The sequence below is a fragment of the Lepisosteus platostomus genome, chromosome 4, assembly GCF_059453375.1.
Source record: "Lepisosteus platostomus isolate fLepPlt1 chromosome 4, fLepPlt1.hap1, whole genome shotgun sequence".
In the NCBI taxonomy this organism is placed as follows: domain Eukaryota; kingdom Metazoa; phylum Chordata; class Actinopteri; order Semionotiformes; family Lepisosteidae; genus Lepisosteus; species Lepisosteus platostomus.
This window is the reverse complement of record NC_142614.1, coordinates 17,119,828-17,142,995: the sequence shown is the minus strand read 5'-3', so window position 1 is coordinate 17,142,995 and position 23,168 is coordinate 17,119,828. Positions and strand designations below refer to the sequence as shown.

The window sequence follows — 23,168 nt, the reverse complement described above, 5'->3', positions numbered from 1 at the left end:
GCACATAATCATTATATGCAATTCATAGTACGCACATGAAACAAAATAGGAAAGTCTTTTACTATATATAGTGAAAAGTATATATTAACATTATAACAAACAAAATAACTATTGAAAGATAAGTTCCTAACTGTGTGATACATTATTTAATTTCAAATCATATTTGTTACAAAGGAAAGTAATAAAACTGTATTTTTAAAATTTTATATATTTGTACCTACTCCACTGTTATCATAGTGCTTCTGGAGTATAGCAGTCAGTAGCATTAGAGAGATGAATGCAGCCTTGCCTCTTGGTTTAGAGGTCTAATGAGGGAAAACATCTCTGACCAATTTAATATGGTAATTGTAGAAAAGAAAACTCAACATTTTCCCGCTGAACATGGAGACACAGACAAATAAAAAAGGTTAAAGTTTTTGACTTTATTCATGTTGAAATTTTCTCTCATTGTAAGATTGCCCTGTTTAAATTACTAAGGTTACATGTTCATATACTACATACTGAATATATTGTTTAAATGAAATCACATGACTGTAACCCTTTAAATTCTCTAAAAAACTGGATATGTAACTGTTGAATATAATGATTCTTTACATGCTTTTACCATTTTTTAAAAAATGTACAAAGCACTACTAACAGGGTGCTGAACTAACATTTGGTATGCAGGAACTGCTGGAAATCATCAAGAATCTCTCCACATTCTTAACCTAGACTGTTCGTACCAGCAGATCCCTGTTGAATATAATAGTTTTTATTCTCCCAATTGCAACAGAGTGATTCAAAATGAACCACATTTTCCTTATAAAGGGCAATGGCAGCCTTTAAATCACAAACTCTTTGAGCCATGAAAAGAATTGCTATTGAAACCAACAAAACAATAAGTTTAATAAAGAAGTTTATATCTGACAATGAATATAGGGAAGCCACTGTTTCCCTGGAGTGATATTTTGCATGTGTGTTTCATGAGGTGGGGTTGTTCTAAGCCTTCCTTCAATTACTTTGGTGTGCTTTTGTATTATTTAGACTTCTGCGACATTGACATTAGGTATTCTGAATATATTGAAATACAACAGGATGTCACATACGTATTCGTCTATTTATCCTGTCATCTGTAGTAGAACTTACATTAATGAAGTGTAGTTTTGACATCCACCATTTTGAATTCTGTGTCTAGAGCCACATCAGCAGTAAGTCCACTCATTTATTTTTCCAGTGACTAAAACTGATCTGATTATAAGGATATAGCTGTATTTACCTGGATAGTATTGCATTTATTATGTAACAAATCAATTTGTGTTCAACTGAGCTTTAGAATTTCTCACATTATTGTAATATTTTCTAAGATGTCTGTTTTCACAAGACTGCTTAAATATGCCTGTGTGTTAATATTGGTTTACTGTTTGTTCCATTTTGCACGGTGCAAAAATAATTACCTTACATTATTTTCAGTCTATTATATCAATAAAATATTTTAGTATGCTATCTTATTGTCAGTTAGTGCAGTTTTCTTCTTTATTATAATTTTATATGTGTTGTCCTTGTTTATTTTTATGAACATTTCCATGATATCTGAAAAAAAAAACAAGACGAAAGCCGCAAGAGTTGGCAATCCAAGGTGAATGAAGCATAAAGTGATTAAAGAGAACATTTTCAAGCAGAATACTTGGAGTTTCTGCAATGATCTATGTACACCTAAATAAACAGATGTTAATGGCTACAATATGTAGCTTGTAATAACAATTTAAAAATGTTAAAATAGTCCGTTTTCATATCTTTACAAGGAATTTGTCCCTCTAGTGCACTTCAATTCCCAGTGTTCATCATATGAAATAACTCTCCACAAGGCTTGTACATGTGTCATAACATTTATATTATTAATCTGTAGGCTAAGTTTAAATCTCTTTTTAAAACATATACTTGGGGGATCAGTTTCTGTAGATCTAAAATAATGTGAAAGTCACTGTGTATTTTGTCCTTTGGACACAAGCTTATCAAATTAGGTGATAGTATTCCTTTTTTCCCCTCAAATTACTGACCATCTTCAAGAGCATTTAGAGAGCATCCATCTTTCCAAAATAATTTGACTATAGATAACAAATAAAGTTGTGTTTTGTGAAAATTTCAAATTGTTAAATTCAATGCATTTGTATAGGCTGTGTTCTGAAGTTCAAGAAAATTAAAACCAAAAAAAACTAAGTACTTAGGTTGGTGTCAGGATACACAATATTGCTCAACAATGTGGAAATGCCCAAAACAATGGAACAAGCTGAAGGAAAAGGGGCTCACCTCTGTACTTAATGACTTAATGGAGCTAAATAAGTCTTAACTGGGATAACTAAGCACTTCTCAAAGTTCTACACCTGTTGATAATTAAAGATATCGGAAACCTGATTAATTCTGGCCATTGAGGACTGCGGATGCACATTAATGGTTTAAGAGGGGCAAATGGATCACAGCATCTCTGAAGATGGAAATTTGAAACTTGTTTCAACCAAGACTGTCTCAGAACATCATTAATGAAATGCAAGAAGTAAAGTATCCATTCTTGTCTAACTGAAGGTGGATTTATAGAATGTACCCCCAAGGAAAAAAACACGGCTTGGTTGTCTGGAAGCCACTCTGCATGAAAGATAAGGAAATAGCATGGAATCTGTACATTTCAAGAATGGGCAAGGTTACTTTATTCAGATGGAAGCAGCTACAGTATGTGGTACGAAAATGCATCCATCAGATGGAAATAAAGACATACTTATCCCATAAATTTAAGGTTGATAGTACATTTTGCACATCTCTATCCTTCCCTTTTTGCTTAAGGTTATCTGGATCTTTGGCATTAAAACTGTCCATTGTCAGGAGAGACACATTGAATGTTGGAAGCATTTCCTTCTATAATTCGTTTGCAGAGGATGGGAAGTGGTTTATGTCCTGTAGTCAAAATAGTTCTGAATTATATTGTACACAAATAAGCTTTGAAACCTTTCAATTACAATTTGGTCCCAGTCCCACACCCTCTGAAGTTCCAATAGACTGTGCCCTACAGAATATCATTTGCTGACAGAATATTGCTTTCAAGAAACAAAGATTTCTTCTTAATTGGTTTTAGCAAACTTACTTAAATTTAGTTGAATATCAGCAGATGAAGTAAAGGTATGGGAGAGAGAAATTACCCAGTGAACCTGATAGTTATGGTTAAGCCTATTCTATATTATCAAATGGTTCAAAGAAGGAATGAACAGGCACACAGCCTTCTGATTTTCTAGGTTTCAAAGATTTCCACTAACATATTCAGTACGAAGCCTACAGTTACGGAATTATACAATTTAAATCAGGGGACTAAACATCAAAGTTTTACTCTTTTAATTCTTAAACAGCATAATTTTAAATAGACATTAATATAATTTTATTTGGATTTTTTACCAAGGGAAAGCACTAATGAAGTTTTGAGTTACTGTGGTCCAGTGGGGTTTTGAACTCTTTTAATGTAAAAAATCAGCTATGGAGTTTATTCTGTTATACAGGTAACAAGCAAATGGTGGCCATTCTGTTCAGTCATATCCCTAGCCTGTATGATTTTGGAGAATAAAATGCTACCAATCTTTATTTATGATATGTCAGTTTTCTACTGCAGGATAACTAATTCAAAACAAGGCTTAGTCTTAGAAAACACCAAAGTCTTAGGACCTTTACTTCAGTTTCAAAAGATATGGAAGATTAATGAAGGAGACACTAATGTTTAAGGGAAGAGCTTATTTCATGTACATTTATTTATCCTTAAACTTTTGTTCATAAATCCAAAAGGATTTGTCCCTGGCACTTCATGTTTTTAGATTTTTTGAAGTGGCTGAGGATTTTTCTAATCATAAAACCATTCCACATGAAACTTCAAACTTAACAATGCATCCCTTCACTAAAATGTATCATCACTTTATTTCTGGCACATGCTTCCTTCCCTGCCTTACCCTAATTAATTTTCACTTGATTTGAGCTAAGTTCTAAATTGTTCATTAAATTAATCTGTGCTGTAGTTTGGCTCAGCCTGATTTTCTTAACGTTTATTAGTTACTATTAGTAACGTTATTTTATTCAATGTTAGATATAAGTTGATATCTCCGAAAACAGAAGAAAATGTTTTGAGTTCAAATGTTATCAGGAAATCAAGTGTGACACCCAATCCTATATCTGAAATTATTCTTTTTAAAATGTTTCCAGAAAAAATAAATATACTGTATGATACTTTTACAATTGTGGATAGTTCAATGATAATTACTGTGACAGGAGTAACCCCCGGGGAGTATCTTGTCCTTTCAAAGTACAATTCTGTTGTTCAATGTTCAATAACATTTCAGCTTGTTCACTGTGATATGCCTCCAGTCTGTGATTTAAGTCATTTCCATTTTTTTTGTCTGAAATAACTAGTTGATTTTTGAGACCATGTGAAATTCTATGGTAATGGAAGTTGATTTTTTTTTCTAATCTGTTATTCTACAAACCTTTGGTACTACCAGTCATTAAATTATAGAATTTACTTTTCTATCAATCAACAATTTATAGACTTGTTTGTGTATACAGTAGGTCTAGACTAACTTCTACAAGATTACAAATCTTTATAAAATCTAAATATAAATGTATTTATTATATGTACTGTATATATATGAACTCTTTTTAATTTGCTGACCAGAGCTGCAAACACTATTCTTGATGAGGTCTTCTCAGAACACTTACACTCTTGAGACTTTCTATTTTCCTTTTGTACCCGATATCTTAATGTCTTGACTTAATTTATTGTTTTAATTAATCTAAGTTACTAATATATCCAAATCTTTAACCAGTAATGTTTTATTCACCCCCCTGTAACTCCTCAGAATGAAAATGAGCAGGGCAAATCCACGTTATTACCTGTCAATTAGAAGTGTGGCTGTGGTGTATATCTTTCCAGTGACATGCCCTGGATATAACACTGCACATACACACTGTACTTATGTACATACAGTACTGTACTTACAGTACATGGCTAGAATTCAAGTGTTTATTGTACACCATATTTTGTTAGCTTTTTGCCACCTTTCCACTCATTTTCAACAAAAGCTTGAGCCAACAAAAATCACTAACGTTTTATTGCAAAGAGGACGTTATTGTAGCGCTCTTGGGTTCACGTGGGTATGCGCCCTCACCTCTGCCGCCTCAGGTTGGCCCCCCCACCACTGGGGACTTGAACCCGGGCCTCCGGCATCACTCAACAGGGAAATCTCCCCTCAGCCCGGCGGCTGTGGTCCTTGCTATTCACAGGGAAGGGCGGTGACGTCACCGCGCTGGTAAGCTGGCTCGCACAACCTGTAGTGGCAGCCGTATGCTTTACATTATATTTTCATACATCATCTTATGACAACTGATTTTTATTTTGAACATTTAACTTACTTGCTTTGTCTTTCTTAATACACACCATTATTAATGTATTAATCCCACTTCACCTCCATTGAGTATTGAATATACAAAGGATGTTCAAATGCTTTTGGATTGAGTTGCAAAATACTGTATGTTCAAGACCTATAAATGTTTTCAGAGTCCAGATAATTTATTTTATGTGCATTAGAAAGAGTAGTGGTCTTAATGCTGGTCCTTGTGGTACTCCTCTAAAGACTTTACTCTAGAGGAATTCTATTCCTTATGAAAGTATGTTTGCTATCTCTATAACAGTCACTTCTTTATCTATATCCTGGTATTATGTTGTAATCCAAGCACTTTGCACAGAAGAATTCACGTTTCATATACTATCAGAATTATCTGCAGTCGTTTTCTGTAGTAATTACTGCATCATCAAAAACAATCTTGCAAGTGTTTTGGACAAAATGGCATTTTTCTTAAATAAAATATTAGAACAATCTTCTAAAATGCTCTTACCATATAAGAAATCCTTTTTGCTCTTAATATTGATTTCTTAAGTTTTAAAGTAATAGATGTTGGGCCAAATAGACTATAATTAACCTTAATGTTTTTCTCCCATTTTCTTGCATACAGGAATTATAAGGGTGATTTTAATTCTCTGGTACAGCCTGTCTTTTAGTGTATCTCTAAAAATGTAGCTTTTGTGTGACATACTGCATTTTTTACTTACAATTGCTTAATTACCATCATGCTAAAGTGATCTATTGGTTTCAGTGCTTCTAGTTACTCACCTACTTCGGTCTTGCCTGTGTGAAAAAGTGCTGGGTCAATCAGTAATGTGGGGGCATATTCATGTGTATATATCTTCTTTAAACATCTATTTAATAAATGCAATGACCAATTCTTTGACATTCCTATATTGCTTTCTATTCACTAAGCCTTTGTTTATTTTGGTCTGTATTTTTCTTTTTTGTTTTTCTTAAAATTATTGTAATATACTATATGCCTTTTCTATTTTATCATCTTGCTTTCTGTTTTCTTAGCTATTATGTACAGTATATTTCTTACAGTACAGTATGTTTTCTTATCTTGATCCCTTAGGTGTAATCAATACATTGCCTTTTTCATCATAATTGTTCTCTTAATTACTCTGATGAGCTATTGAGTCCTCTATTAATGCGGCTTGAATTTACTTTGGGATTAATTCATCTTGCCCTATTAGTGATAAATTCCTGAACATTAGCCACCTAGAATCTAATAATTATTATTCTTGTATTATGTCCCAGATGTTTTCTCATGATCTTCAAAGTTATTTTCTCTGACACTACAGATCATAGTTTTTAATGTTACCTTTTCACTTTTGAAAGATCACTGAAAATCAAGTTACTCGTCACATACAATTAGGTTTCTACCCATTTTTATTTTTGTAATCGTGTTAATAAAAATGTACCCGTTGCTGCACTAGGATCTAGAGTGTAGAAATAAGTAATTTTGTAAGTTGCCCATTTTTAATTATGACTGGATGTTTTCATGTTTTCTTCCTGCTTTCTTTTGGAAACCTGTAATCCTCAGTTGAATCGTTTTTGTAAGCATTTCTTTGTATTAACACAAAAGAACAGTGATCTAGCAAAGTCCTGTGATTAAGCTTTCTGTATATTTTTTCTTAACTCTGAGACAATGTTTATTCAGAGCAGTTGGTTAGATCTTGGATTCTGGCATGAGAGATTTCAATTTATTTACGTACTGCTGTTTCTGATATTGAGTGTGACATTGCCACTTCTCCTGTTGCTGTTTCCCAGTTTATACATAATATTTATGGACAGGACTGATGCTGTTAACACAGTCTCAGTGACTCACAACACCAGAGATATACTCCAATGTGAAGTCTAACTTTTGGTTTTCTAGTACTTCTTTAATTCAGTTAAAGACGACTTAGTCTTAGCAAATGTGAAATCCCACAGTGATTGTATGAAGCACCTATTTTTAGTGGTAATTCCTGGTTAATGAGAAGTGGGTATTCAGGGCAATCCAGCGAGACTCCCTGCTGCAAAACGCTCTAATAAAACCCAGGGGTGTCTTACACCACCAGGCTGGTTGATAAAACAGGTCTGTCTGTCTCACTCCTAATGGATGGGAAGCTTGTGTCACAATGGGCACTAAGAGGCATGTAATGTGGCAGTTTCTTCTCAGTGACAACAGTGAAAGAATGTGTAGACTCAGGAATGGGGAAATGAGGCAGCCACAGTATCACCCTGTCAGATTAGGCTGATTAGCATTACTTTTGAATGGCACAGAGCCTGGTGGACAATAGTAAGAATTTATGCCAGTCCACTGTTAGTGACATTATTCTGGAATGTATGCTTCAATGTACTGTACCTAATTATAAAATGCAGAAGATACATTTTAATTTGAGTTAGTTGTCAAGAAAACACATTTGTTTTCTGCTGTAACCTAACTATTAATTGGAGGACCTTTCGGGAATCATCAAACTGTCAGGTTCATTTCAAGAAACCAGTCTAAGATTCCCAAAGCTTTAATTTTTAATCTCACCTTAATTAGAGGGCTAGGAGACTAGGAGTCAAAGAATACTTATTGTGTTCTGGTCACAGGGAATTAATTAAGCTTTTGTACCCACGTTTTTGGCTTACTTTTTCTTGTTTTAGAAGAATTTAGTATGTTGTAATTTTGTGTCTCTATATGTTTTAAAATAATTTGAATATTAAAAATCCATGAATTGTGTCCTAATTTGTACCAGATATTTTTAAATATGAAAAAAATATGTAAGAAAGCTGCAAATTTCCTTTAGCCACCATGAAAGAGGCTATTTTTAGTGTCAGCGGTAAGATTCACCCAAAGTTTGGGTCAGATAAGTTTTTGCATCTGGGTAGCATTGTGACCATTTCTTTTTTTTTCTTCGTCATACTTTAAGATAGCACATTTGTGGCAGGATGTGTAATGTAGAACACAGAGCTTCTTGTTCCCTAGTGAGGCATGCATGTGAATGAGGAACAGCTAGTGTTCTCTGAATACCCTTAATGGAAACGAGTTACTCATTGCACACAGAGAGACGCAAATGCACACACGCAACAAAGCACAAACCTTAACTGCTATGCAGAGATGTTGTGTATTCAGGAGTAATTTCTATTAAAAAGGTTTCCTTTTCTTCAAAGGGGCCTAACAAAAGGGAGAAGGAGGGCTGAGACCCCCAAGAAGAGCTAATCTGGTGATGCATCGGACAGTAGCTGCTGGACCACCCAAATGTTGGGTTAGCTGGCCTGATGAGCTCAATACTAAGCCCCCTCTTCCCTTTTCAGCTGCACCCCCACCTGCTTTCTCATTGTTTTTCAGGCGCATGCCTCGAAACCATCGATCTTCTCCTCTACATTACTGTCAAATTAGCTGTCAGTGACGTCTTCAATTGCAGGCTCCTCCCCTGTGTCTAAACCACACCAGATGATGTGAAGTTTCAACATCTTGCCACTACCATTCACAAACAAACAAGCAAACAAACAAGGACTGGGGTGAGACCTAGGTCAGGAATAACATGGAAAATGCATTCTTCCAAAATGCAATAAGATCAAACTTTAAAAAAAATAGAATGAGCAAAGGAAACCTTTAAAGCTGCAAGCCATTGTGTCCATTGGTCAGTGTGTTTTGTGATGTGTACTAGAAAGTTTGTGACTTTTCTTTCAACTTCAAAATAGAGCATTTAAAATGTCTTATAATTACGTACGTCTTTATTGCTGCGTTTATTTTTGACTAGGATAACCCAAATGAAAGTATTTCTCTTTTAAAATGATAGAACCAGCACAATTTCTGGTATAATTCCTAATATAATAAGAGGAGGCCATAGCTCTTTTGGTTACTAGTGGCTGATCAGAAAGAATCCAACTTATTGGCTTCTATAAAATGGCTGGGCAGCATGTTCTAGATTTCCAGAACCCCTTTCATATGTAGCAATATTAAACAATACAACTTTAAAATTAATTCATAAATATGCAAAAAAAACAATAGACATAAAATGGTCATTTTAATCACATTTACAAGATGTTTGAATTATGCATAATATCCTTATTTTATAAGCCCTTTTTCAAGCCTTATGTACAATAAGCTTAAAAAAACATGACTAGTATGTCTATTGAGAAAGTCACACGTAGGAAGCGTGACCACTGTTAATAATTATAATTATTATATATATTATATGTTACACTTATATAGCTTTTATCCTGGACACTCCACTCCAGTGCTTTAGAGGTAATGGGGACTCCCCTCCACCACCACCAATGTGCAGCATTCACCTGGATGATGATACGACAGCCATAGTGCGCCAGAACGTTCACCACACATCAGCTATTAGTGGGGAGGAGAACAGAGTAATGAAGCCAGTTCATAGATGGGGACTATTAGGAGGCCATGATTGGTAAGGGCCAATGGGAAATTTGGCCAGGACACCGGGTTTACACCCCTACTCTTTTCAAGGAATGCCCTGGGACAGAGAGTCAGGACCTCGGTGTTACATCTCATCTGAAGGACAGCGCCTTTTTACAGCATAGTGTCCCCGCCACTAAACTGGACCCACATAGATTGCAGAGTGAGCACCCCCTGCTGGGCCCCCTAACACCTAACAGCAACCTTAGTTTTTCCCAGGAGGTCTCCCATACAGGTACTGACCAGGCTCACACCTGCTTAGCTTCAGTGGGTGGCCAGTTGTGAGTTGCAGGGTGATATGGCTGCTGGATATGGCTGTTGGAAGCAATACAAGCTGCACACATGCATCGCACCAGAATGCAGATACTGTTTGTTCTGTTCCTTTTGTAAAGCCTGGAATAGCATGTCTGTTCAATGGCCTTTGAGTTCTAGATGCAATTGTACATTCATCTCAGCTTAACCCACAAATGTTCAGTCAAGATCATATCTGGCAAATGGCACAAGCATAATGTAGCACAACACAACTCTCATTTTCACATATTGCAAGAAAGCTGTTGCTACACAAGCAGCATGAAGGTATGTGTTAGACCTCTTCCTAATATGATAGAAGGGCTTTACTTTCAGAAGGGCAGCAAATGAAATCGCAGAACTTGACCAATACAGCTCTATGCAGTCAGGTTGCCATCAATCCCTACAATTGGAGTTCTGCAGCAAGTCGACACTTCTCACCAGAACATCACACTTGTACCTCCACCTTGATCTTGTCTCATCAAGGGGACATGTGGTGTCCCAAATCATGACCTATTATTGACAGACATTGACATGTTTGTCAGGTCAGGAAGTACTGGCTGTGAACACCCCAGATGACAAGAAATTCTGTGCAACATACTCGTGGCACGAAAGCTTCATTTCTTGACAAGCGGGGACTAATGGCTCCATTATGTGCTTTTATATTATTTCTTACTTTTGAAATAAAGATTCAAAAATAAGCTGTTTGTATTTGTTCTACATTGTTAATATGACTTATTCTCAAAAGTCAATTCAACCTAATTTGCATGAGGTTGGGCTGATCACCACCCAGCAAACTAATGTTTAAGGAGTACAGGAGAAGTTTGTTTCATTTTGTTTGGAACAACCTTCAGAGAACTTAATTTGTGTTATGAAACTGCCCCGCAAGACATAAATAGAACTGTTACTTAAATTTGTTGGAGCATCTCAATGTATAATCATCCATGAAGATATTAATTTGTCACAAAAGTTACTTTTGTAGTGAGTAATATGAAAGTATTTAACCATAACATAACCACACGTTTCAAACAATGTGTGTGTTCACAATTGTTTTCCTAAATTGCTCCAAGATCATAGAAATAAAAATAGTATTCATCGTTTAATACTATCAGTAGCTAATATGTTTAAAAAATCCCTGTTCTGAGGAAGATAATGTAATTATTCTTATAATAAATTCCACTCGTTTAACTTGTTGTGTTATTAATACATCTAAATGGACAATCTACTTTCTCACAGCAAATCACATCTATGTAATTAACTTTCACCCAGATTGTGATATGGATTTGATTCAGCCAGTCTTAAAATATATAAAAAGCAACAACAGACAATTTAGACTGGTAATAATTTCAAAGACGTGGGAGTCTTTACCTCTTGCAGACAACTTGACCTTTTCACTTTACCTAGAATGTCAATCTTAGAACCCCAGACTTGGGGGAAAAAAAAGCTTTGCTCTAATGAGAACACCCAAAGGTTAGTGATCCTTCAATGAAACCCATCAAAAGTTTTTGATGTGCTATTGATATTCAGTATTTTTGTACTATTGTTTAAAAACTAATTGAATATTTCATCCTTTATTTAGATTTTAATTAATATTTAAATGAGAAGAGGCCTATATTATATCTCTTATCTTTCTATATATATCTTAAGCACCCTACTACTGTATACTGTATCTGTGATCCCACATAGAATCCATTTGTAAAGAACCCTAGTTCTTTATTTTCAGTAATGTTACTTGGATAAGATTTACAAGGATTAGCCATTTTGTTCAGGAATGTTTTTTTTTGTATCAAGTCAAAATCTGCTTTTACTTTGTGCTTGGTTTCTTGATTGTAAGCAGTCTAAATAAAAGATTATTGTATGAGAGATTTGTGGTTATTCACAAATATTGAGGAATATATAAGCGTATCAGGTTAAACACATAAGTATATAGTAAAGCCCAGACTGGGTTTTTCCTATGTGGTCATGATGTACGAGTAATTTTTCATATTGGATGTCCAGTATATGGACACCCTGAACAAATTTCATTCTATTTATAGTCCATATAAATCTTAACTATTATAGTAAATCAGTGTATTTTGAGAAAAGCCTTCAAGCCTTCAATGGATGTATTATGTGCAGTGTATTGCTGTACAACTGTTTTCTTTACTGCAATAAGTTATTCATTCATCTTTTGTTCTGCCTGCAAATGTATTATTCCCTTGATGTTTACTATAAATTATTGTATTTATTTTATTTAAGAAATTAATACATCTAAAAAGAAAAATAGATTTTTAGGATTCCCTACTACTTGGAAGACATACAGCTGGTATTTGTTTATGTCCTCTACTGTGTCAGAGATAAATGTTTTTCACTGCAGCATTTAAGCCAAGCAGCTTCCTGTTTCACTTGTGGAACTCGTGACATATACATTGGAACCAATCTAAAGTAATGATTTATACTCAGATTCACAGGAACATTTCATTTAGCTTAACCCAAGCAGTGTCATGGGCCTGCCTTCACTAGGAAATCCCTGAGCTGTTGTTATTGGGTTTCTTTTATTGGACATCAGGCGCACAGATTAAAACCAACAGCCATGCAGCTACGTCCTCTGGAATGACTTTAGAAGTATGCCATTAACTCTAGTGAGGATTTATTCAGTCAATTCTCTATTGCAGTTCTGGAATATACTGCTTATATCTTTATCTCCTCTGTATATTTTTTGGTTTGTTAAGGTTCCTCATATTCATACTACCTTTCACCATTTCAATTTTCCTTTTTCTATATACTGTACATTCAAGAATAAAATGATAAAACATTTCTGAATAGCTTGACAAAAAAGGTGTAAGCTGAATTTGAAAGCATGATAAGACGATCACATTAAGAACATTAAAAATAACAATGTGACTATAACCAAGGTTTATGTTTTTCAGAAGAAATAAGAACTGTGAATTGGTGAAGTTTGTATATTATGATTTTGAACAGGCCAAACATGGAAAGCAGCACTAGTAGAACAGTAGCATAAGGGTGTTTTGAAGTTTTCATTGTTGTTGCTGTTGCTTGTTTTATAGTGTCAGTATTCAGGATTTTGACTACAACTTTAATCAGCACAGTACCAGAATGTGGAGTGGTTGTTTGACAAGTGTATGTTGTGTTTTCAATAACATACTGTAACCAAATACAGGAGTCATTGCACATGGTGTGAGGCAGCAGTGCTGTGGGTTTGCTCTTTCTAGTGTTCAAAGGTGTGTGGGCCCTTAGAGAGATATTGGTGATTGATACATCCTCAATTGGTGCAGGAGGTCAGCAGCTCTGAGCTCATCCCACCTCTCCCTGATAGTCTTTTACCAGATGAACTTTCTCTCCACTCATTTTTCTAATAATCGCCAGGGGCACTCCTTATGCTGCCCTGTCTATCCATCAGTCAGCCAGGCTGAGCTGTGACAGATGAGTGATCATAATGATGAAATTGGGGTAGAAAAGCAAATGCTGTCTTTTTTTAATGGTTATAATACCTCAACGGCCCTATAAATTTCGACTTTAATTAAGATCAATTGATTTTAACAGCTCTGAAGTTTTCAACTACAGTTTTAATGGTGTTTTTCTTTATCATTAGAATCAATAAATGCTACTTAGACTATGTGAAAATGCATTTAAACACTGAGAACAGGAAGCTCTTCTTTACACAATAGGTTTTCGGGGTTATGGAACAAGCTACCCAGCTGTGTTGATGAAGCAAATAATCTAGCTTCTTTCAAGAAACAGCTGGATGAGATCAGGTAATAGTATCATACAGTATACTGTCCTAGCAACCAAACTAATGGAACTTGAGGAGCTAAATGGCTTCCTCCTTTTTGTAACTGTTCTTATAACCCACCTAAATGTTACTATTGATATTGATTATTCATGGTTATCCTGTCCATCAGTGTGGTATTGTCTGTGTTGTTCTTGAATGATTTGTAGTAGCATTACATGGCCAAGTGGAAGATTGTGTTAGCCTGGGATCTTGGAATAATCCAGTTTTCTAGATTCACTTTCATAAGTATCCTGTGTCTGATTTTTTGTTTCTGATTTTTTATTTGATTGTGATGATATAGGGATTTTTAATCAGACTGTAGGGTTTGGTATCAAGTTTGATCAACGCTAATGTCTTAACTTTTCCAAAGCACAGAAAACTGATTAAGGAATTGTGTTTTAAAAATGGTTAACAAAAAAGTTTATTTAATATCATATCTCAGATATAGAAAATTATTAATACAACTGCTAGATCTACAATTTATTCAGTTGCAGTTCGTTGGATCCATTTCTGGTTCTAAAGCGCTTTAAGATGGGTTTCTTCTTATATGGGTTCCCTCTTTCATAACAAAAATAAATCTTTGAAAGTGACTGAAGAGAAATTATATTGCAGCTTTTTTCTCTACAGTCACAGTCAAAAATCTGATTGAAATATATTTTAACAAATGGAAACATTTATTGTTTTTGTTTCTGGAATAAGGATAATGTTGTCTTCCAATCAATCAGAGTGCCTGTGATACATTTGCATATGATTGTAAAATATTAAAATGACACTTTCTGCATATACTGTATTTTGAAGCAGGAAAAATTTAAAATAATTAATTCTTCATATGCTTTTTACACAAATTGGATATTTATTCAGTTAATTTTGATTTACACATAGTCATCAATATTTACATTTTTCCCAAGCTTTTACTTCATTGTGGTGATTCTGAGTGCAAATATATAAAATTGGTTGTGAACTTCTCTCCTTTGAAAATATCCACAAACCGAAGGAAAAGTGTTATATCAGAAATCTTAAACATCTGTACCAAATATTTTGTATTTAAATCTACACCAGATGCAGTGTAGATCATTGAGGGCTACAGATATAAAATCCTTTTGAAAGAATGGCTTAATCAATATAATTTTTCTAAGGGAAAGAAACAGCAGCAGTTTTGTTATAAACTGTGAAAATATATTGGATTCAGAAAAACAAAGAACACTGTGATTGTTGCTAGGTTGCAAACAGTGCAGAAAAGTTTTTTTTAATCTTCTTTTGCACGTTTTCTGGTGAATTGGTTTCAATACAATATACAGTAGCGCTGGTACTTCAGTCATCAACTGTCTCTGTGCCCTTTTCCTCTGGCTTGAAGGGAAGTCTCCCAAGGTCTTATTTCTATAGCAGAATGAACCTCCTGAGGTGAGGTAGTCCAAGCAGGGCCACCACACTGAATGCAGGAATCCTGGGTCACGCACTTTGTACAATCGGAAGCTATGCCTTTAGGGTATCAGAGTTCCCAGACACTAATCCCCACTTCTCTCACACTCTTTCTCTCTCCACTGAGAGAGGATAGATAGCATTCACTAGACTGTAAAGTCTTGGCATCCACTGAACAGTTTAGACTCATATAATTAAAGACAAGGAAGAAAAAAAAAAATTTTCAATATCCTTTTTTTTCTAGAGGTTGTGAAAGTGTCTCCTCTGTAATGAAACTTTCCCTGAAATACAAGGAAAGATGTGTTTTTTTTTTTTGCTAAAAATATAGAGCTACATAAAAATATTATTTTTAGTGGGAAAAAATAGAGACAATCACAGCATTCCTTTATCTTCCATCTGTATTTTCCTGATATGTCCTAGCATTGTGTTTATACATTTTTGTCTTTTTTTCTTATAAAAAACATCCCTTTAGTCAAGATAACATAAAATGTAATCATGTCTAATTTTCCTTGCATTTAGAGCATTTATCACTCATTTAACTAAGAAAGTTTCTGTAGGCACACTCCTAATTTGCACTATTCACCAACAGAATTATCCTGTAATAGACTGATGTTAGTAATGTAATTGCTTTTAGAAATAACTCTCACAAACAGTACATTTTGTACACCTCTATAACTTTAGCTCATATGTTGACCTAATTCTTCAGATAATACCAAGACTATGAAAGGAGCCAGCTGAGGTACAATTCAGTTTAACTCTCATTCGTATACTAAGTGTAGTATTTTAATCTGAGCAATTGAAATTAGCAGTTTAGATCTGAGGTAACATTTTGTAGAAGTGAGTCTGATAAAGTTTGTGCTAAGAGAGAGTTATACTCTGCAGTTACTGTACATGAAGAGGCAGAAAGAAGTGAAAATGAGCTAGGATCCAAAAGATATGTTTCTTGGCTAATATTTATTAATAATTAAACAGCGATAGTTTTTTTTTTACTTTAGTTCAATATCTTGTCCATCTGTTCAATAATAAAAAGCCCCCCTCCTCCTATACCCTAAAACAAAAATAAATCTTATAATGTGATGCTGTCTCAAATGTGGTGTATTCTACTGTATATATACAGTACAGTTCTTATAAAGTTATTTGGTTATTTCACACAATAGTATTATAAAAACTATGCACTTACACAGACTTAGAAATGGGACCATCAGGAATGCTTTTTCATGGGTAGTGAAAGCATTTACCAGCAACTGTTAATGTTATGGGTACTAACCAGAGGATACAGGTAAGCGTACCATGAACAAAAATAGATGGATACATGAAATGGTATAGCACCCTCTGGTGTACTGTTATTGGCCATGGCAAAATGTTCCCCTTGGTTCCAGATATGTATTTTCTATATTTCATTGTCCCACTGTGCACAGTTTTCATGATAAAGCTACTTGAATAGACAATATAAACACACTATGAGCCAGTAATTTTACTACAACAGCAAATGTTTTCTTAATATCAAAAAGGAAAGTATGATACTAAATGTGTTATGTCCTCCCATTATACAAATGTAATGCTGTTTACAGGAAAAGAGTGAAAACAAACACAATACTCTTTATTAAATGCTGGTGTATTTTACCTAAATAAATATCTACAGTATGTTCAATATGAGAATTTTAAAGACATTGTTTACTCAAGTTGAAGAGCATTAACATAAAATATACATTTCCAAAATAAGTTTTAGAAAAAATTACTTTGTGTTTGGAGTATTTGGCCAAAAAAGTAAAATATTGTTTTTCTTGTCAGCATTTACTAATTTATGAAGTAACTTTCAAAGCTAATTCTTTGTAAGTATTAAATTAAAACTGTTTTCCAAGCATTTTCTTTATTATTGTTCTTAGCAGATATGTTTTAACATTCTTCTGATGAATATTGATGTATGAATCTAAAGTACTGTACTTCTCTCCTAGTAACTAATGAATTGTCTAAAATATTTAAAATGAAAGATCAGGCCTTGTTTGCGATTTTGATTTAATGTTTGTAGTTTGTAATAATTAAAACTCTTAGGTACTACTGCTAAAAGTATTTTAAATAATTTAGCATTTGCTTGGTTTTATTGCTTTTGGTAAATGTATTGTTTGTTTTTTGTTCAAAAGGTAATCATGCTAAAATAATGCCATTCATTCATCCTAAACTTCTGAAACTGTTTGATTGACAGTGCCGCTCTCATTTCACAGGGAAGTCACTAACATCTACTGTATAGCAATGAGAAGAACTTTGTTCATAGAAATAAAATGATTAAAAGATGACGACTATTTGAGTGAAAGTCAAGCCAAAAGCCCAGTGATTTTCTGGGCAAACACTTTGCCTTCTTTTGTTCCAGCACAGCCATTTAGAAATTTGAGACCCCCAGTGAAATCATGTTGGGGGCAGCTTAATATACTGTATATTTAAATCAGACAAAACAAAAAAGAAGCCAAGCTTCAAAGCAGCTTTGTCTCTAGTCATGTCAATATGTTGGAAAACAGGGGAAAAGAAAGTGACAAAATGATAGAAAACTTTGCCAGCCATTACAGCTTAGCCCCTGCATTTCACACCATGCTAAGCAAAAATAAGCTAATGGCATCTGTCTCCTTGACAACGGGTCTAAGTCATCAGTTTCAATTTTAGCAGCAGCAGGCATGCTTCACTGACAGTGTTAAAAAGGGGTCTAATCTTTTAGGTGGACTTTCGGTGGGTTATTGGGTTGGAAAAAATGTTTCTTGTCTTCCTTTACCTTGGTTGTGTGGGAGAACATTTTGAAACGATTAATGAAATTAACTTTTGAAGGGGTTTCAAGAAGTCTGGATTGATGTTCTCGCCAAGGCTGTGCAGCACGAAAGTGCTTTGCTGTAATTTTCTTTTCTTCCTCTTCCTCCCCCTTAGGTCCTCCAAAGGAACCCACAGTGACATGCCGATCTAACACTTACCCGAATGGATTCTACTGCAGTTGGCACCTCCAGCACACAACGAACATCCCCACAGATTTTGAAGTCCACGTTAAGTAAGAGTCATGTGTTTAAAACAGGTTGGAATTGGAGCCCTTGGGAATTGAGTGTCGAAATCCTGTCATGTAGAGTGTTAACAATGTAATGGCGTTCTAAAGAGCCAAGCAATGATTTCTTTCTGTAGGGATTTCCTGCTTTTCAGTTGGGTGGGGGGATAAAAGGAGAGTACTTTTCAGAAGTACCAGAGCCATGAAAGACATAAAATGTCTCCATGGTGCTCAATGTTTTTTTGTAGATTGTTCTCAATTCTTAGATTTTTGCCCAGCTTCATCTCCAAAACCCAGTATTAGCACAATATTTGTATAATGAAAAGACTAAGATATTAGAGTCTAAATACAGTATTTGCATAATGATTATATATGGACTATAGTTTTAAGCGAACTACATGTTGGAAAATCATCTACTACGCTTTCTCCTTTAAAAATCAACAACAGTATATTTGCAACTCTTTATCATAGCATGAGTGATGTGCAACATATTATAGGTTCAAATTATTTTTTTTCCAGTATAAGAAAAATGTTCACATACTGTAAATCATTACAGTATATCGGTACAAGCTTATGCCTTAGCTTCCTTCAAAGAACACTTGGGTAAGATTCCCATATCAGTTAGTCAATCAAAATGCTAGTGACAATAAAATGTTCAACTGTAAATACATTAAATGGCCTCTACACATGTTTAACCTTTCTTCTATTCTTAACATTGATACTGTAAATCACTGGTAAATTTACCAGGACAAAAACTTGTAAACAAAGACAAAGAAAAGGAAGTGAATGCACTTCAACTAATAATTTTATTAGTTTAGGCAAAATATTTCTACAGTGTGATAATTGAGGCAGAGAATTTTTTTTTCTGAGATAAGTGTAGTTTAACACACTAATGAATCTTGCAAAACACCCTCCATTGATAATCACATGGTGTTTCCAGAGTACAGTATGTTTCAGGCATTCCCAAAATATATTATTTAGAAAGCTCCATGTTTTCTGATATTGAGACAAAAGTGTCCAGATTTATTAGAAGAACTAATTGCTTTTAGAGGTTTGATTGGTTATCCAAGAACAAATATCCAAGAATATTGTCCAAAGAGTCAAATTATTATTTTATCAATGCCATAAATGGCAAAAAAAAACAACTTGAAACTCGACTGAGACTTTTTAGAAGTTGTCACAACTGTCTAACAAGAGTTGTTACAAGAGTTAGTGGAAAAATTAATCCAGTAAAATGAAATACACTGCAAAGTTGTTCAATTATAGTGATACAGAAAAAAATAAAATGTGTCTGCATATATTTGCATTAGCAACACTTACAGTACAAACATATCTTATATTTTTACCTTGATTAAGTGATGTGGATAACTAGTAGGCAGTCTTTCTTCATAACCAAAGTGGCAACACCATCTGTTCCAGTCCACTCATTGCAGAATTATGCTGCAACTGGCTTCTTGGTCAATTGATATGTAACAGGATGGCTTTACCAACTGAGTTGAGTGGTGATGGCACCTGTGATGTGGTCAAATTCAAGAGAAAACTTGGCCAATCTGAACTCATTCATTAGCTACGGTCATAGTCAGTTTCCTACTAAATTCACCTTGGCCAGTTAATCTCAATGGGACGTAATGATTAAAAAAACAATGTGTTGCCATCGCAATATTGAAGACATAAAATATAAAGGTATAAAGACTGCGCAGAAAATCACGATGTAAAATCATGTGTATTGTGTTCCACTTTAAATAGTGTATTGACAATTCTAGTTGGCAAGATTCTGGTGTCCCTGTCTCTCCTAATCACTCCTAGCTAGCCCTGTGTCATTCCTCAGACATTGGGGGCATGGAAGTCAATTGGAGGTCAATAGAGCATTCAACTTGTTACTGGAAGATCAAACGATTGATGTAAAACCTGGGCTTCACATTTTAGCCAGGTCTTCCTAAAGGAAATTACTGTATTTTTGTTGCAAGCGGTGGATCGTTAAATAGATCAGTGATAAAATAAGAGTATGAACACAAATATTTATTATTTCTTGACAGAAACCATGCATTGCATCATGGAAGATGGCAGGATATTGTATTTTTAATGTTTTTTTTTTTAACAGACGCTCTTATTACTAAAGTAGTATTATTACTGAAATCGAAAACCATTTGTTTTGCAGCAGTAGGATTAGAAGTAGTAGCAGTATTAGTATTTCTAATATCTGCAGGGGCAGCCATACCATCAGTAGGGGTACTAAGAATAGCCACATCATTAATATCACTGCAAATAGTAATACTATTGCTCTTTTATCTTACTTTCTTAGACATGGTGACAGTGTTCTTCAAGTGCAGAGAGACCCTGTCCACAAGAACCGGTGTCATGTGAAATTCCCCGAGTTGTTCTCCCCCATCAAGTACAGAGTGAACGTCACTGCAATCAATGCTCTGGGAAAATCTTCCAATGCAATATTGTTTGAAGAGTCTGCAATAGGTAACATTGTGACTTGTCTTGCCAATGTCTTTTTTTTTAATTTGTCGTTCATTTTTCAATGTCTCACTTTGGTGCTAATCAGTGTGCATGAAGCCTCCTCACATATTGTCCTGACAACATGTCATTAAGAATTTCTTATTGAAAGTGCCAAAAACTTTCATTATTCATATTTACAGTAGTTCAATACTGTAGATCTCTATGTTCTCATACAAGAACCCTGAAATATAGGGGACAAGGGAACATTGTTCTAAGCTGAGTGTTAAGTAACTATGTTTTGTTAGCTGAAAGGCATGCAAAGTCATCCGTCTTGGTGGAAAACTGAAGTGACTTCAACTACACAGATGGTTCAGTCGGTTTCTCAGTGTCATTGTAAGGCCACCAGTGAGAGCGAACCTTGGCAACACCATACAGCCACAATCTGGTTCCATCTGTTTCTGTGACCTTGTGGAATGTTGCTATAGATCTGTGCTGTTAAAGGTTTTTGTTACTTTTCCAATTTTGTTACTTTTTGGTGCAACCCTGCTTAAGACTGGTCAGGGCAATCCAGTGTCCAGAAGTTTTTACGCTGTGCTATGCATTCCTCCTGGGGTATGCATCTCCTTCTAAGAACTGTGCAGAGGACTCAGTAATGCAAAACTGAAAAAACTAAATAATATTCTTGAATTTATTTTTAATTCTCTACACCTCTCTATATTTGTACTTAAATTGAAGACATATTCACTTTGTAGGTCAGAATTTCCTTTACATTTGTTTTTCATGGCTAGACACACCATATTTGAATTCAGCAGGTTTTCATTCATCCAAGCCAACATATGTAGTAACATCTATAGTAGAAGCCTCTGCGTTTCATTTTTTAAAGCACCAATGGATACAATTGCAAAAGAAATAAAGCTATGGAAATACAAATGCAGAAAATACAAAATGAAAGAAAACAGTTACATTTTCTTCCAGTTCATATTAAAAGGTGTAGTTTACAATATGAATCTATTCAAGCATGTTGTTTATGTAAAAGACCTTTCCAAATAACATATTACACCATCATTATTAAATGATGATCCTGAGCTCAGACCATTCCTGTTATGCATTGGTACACCATACAGAATGTATCCTGTAACACAGTTCACTCTAGGTCTACAGAGAATGGGATGTGTTTCAAAATATGGAGTCTTTTATGTCTCTGAATGACTTGAATAAACTCTAAACTTAAATGTCTGAAAACAGTGATGTTGGTACCATACCACAAAGAACTGCACAATATGTCTTGGAAGGAAGGATCATTAGAAAACAAGCCAAACAAGTAGGGGAATAAATACTATTCAAGTAAGATCAACCATCATGCCAGTTCAAGAATAGTAATGTATTTATTTGCAACTTTTAGTTACAATATTTTAAAATTATTTTTTTTACAATTATTTTTGTTACATCCTGTATGTTTTGTTTTTTAACAACATGCAAGGGAATCAAAAAAAGTTGCCAATTATCTAAAAAAAAACGTCCAATAATAGCACTAGGTAATATAAATAATCCACGTCTCCCACTATCTCTCAAAACCTCTTTCTGGAGTCTTAACTGATTGTTTTTTTTTCATGTAATAAATCTCTGAAATAATAACAATCCAGTTTTTGGTTGGGGGATCTCTTTGTAACCATTTACATGTTATAACTTTGTTACTTGCTGACAAAAAGCAATAAATTATCTCTTCCTCAAAATTAATTTTCTAATAAATCTAAAAGTGTTTAAAGGAGTACTTAATCCAGACTGCAAAAAATATGTGCATAACAAACATGCATTATTAATTCAATTAGAAAATCAAGTTTATTTTAACTTTTATTTTTTCCACCAAACAACAGTTTTGAGTTGCTGGATTTTCTTAATTAATGTATGGCCACATGTATAACTAAGTCAGAACCAAGGCATTTACAATTAAAAATGAAAAGGTTAATAAAAAATGAGCCATTAAATTCTTGGCTGGTATTCTGCCACAATTCAATCTAAATCTGGCTCCATAATAGCTGGCCTGAGGGAAGTTGTGCGGGTTGCACAACATCTGGATTTTCTTGTATGACATCAAACCATCTGGGAACCACTGCAGCCACCACTTGAGCACTTGCTTATCACAGATTACAGCATTGGTTTTCCTCCTCAGCGAATTAATGAGTTTTTCTCCTTACAAATTCCCAGAATCCTCTATAAAATAAGCGCCTAAATAAGTGTTTACATTGATGGCTACATGCTCATACATGAGTTGGTAATAAATGGTGAGGTCATCAGGATACCTGGGTTAGAAGATCAGACCCCGAGCATTTCATATACTGTACTGTATGTTATAACGATGTCTGACCACAGAAGATATCAATTTAATCTGTCAGCTGTTGTTATCCCTGAATGAAC

At 34.6% G+C, this 23,168-nt stretch overlaps 1 protein-coding gene across 1 annotated transcript in view; it reads left to right on the top strand.

Moving 5' to 3' along the window:
• The window catches only part of cntfr (ciliary neurotrophic factor receptor), a 198,987-nt gene that overhangs the window by 126,723 nt on the left and 49,096 nt on the right, over nt 1-23,168 (top strand). Inside the window, exons 4-5 of the mRNA XM_088628780.1 lie at nt 18,200-18,317; nt 20,611-20,777. Coding sequence (XP_088484906.1) covers nt 18,200-18,317; nt 20,611-20,777 — 285 coding nt within the window. The remainder of the gene's footprint in view (nt 1-18,199; nt 18,318-20,610; nt 20,778-23,168) is intronic.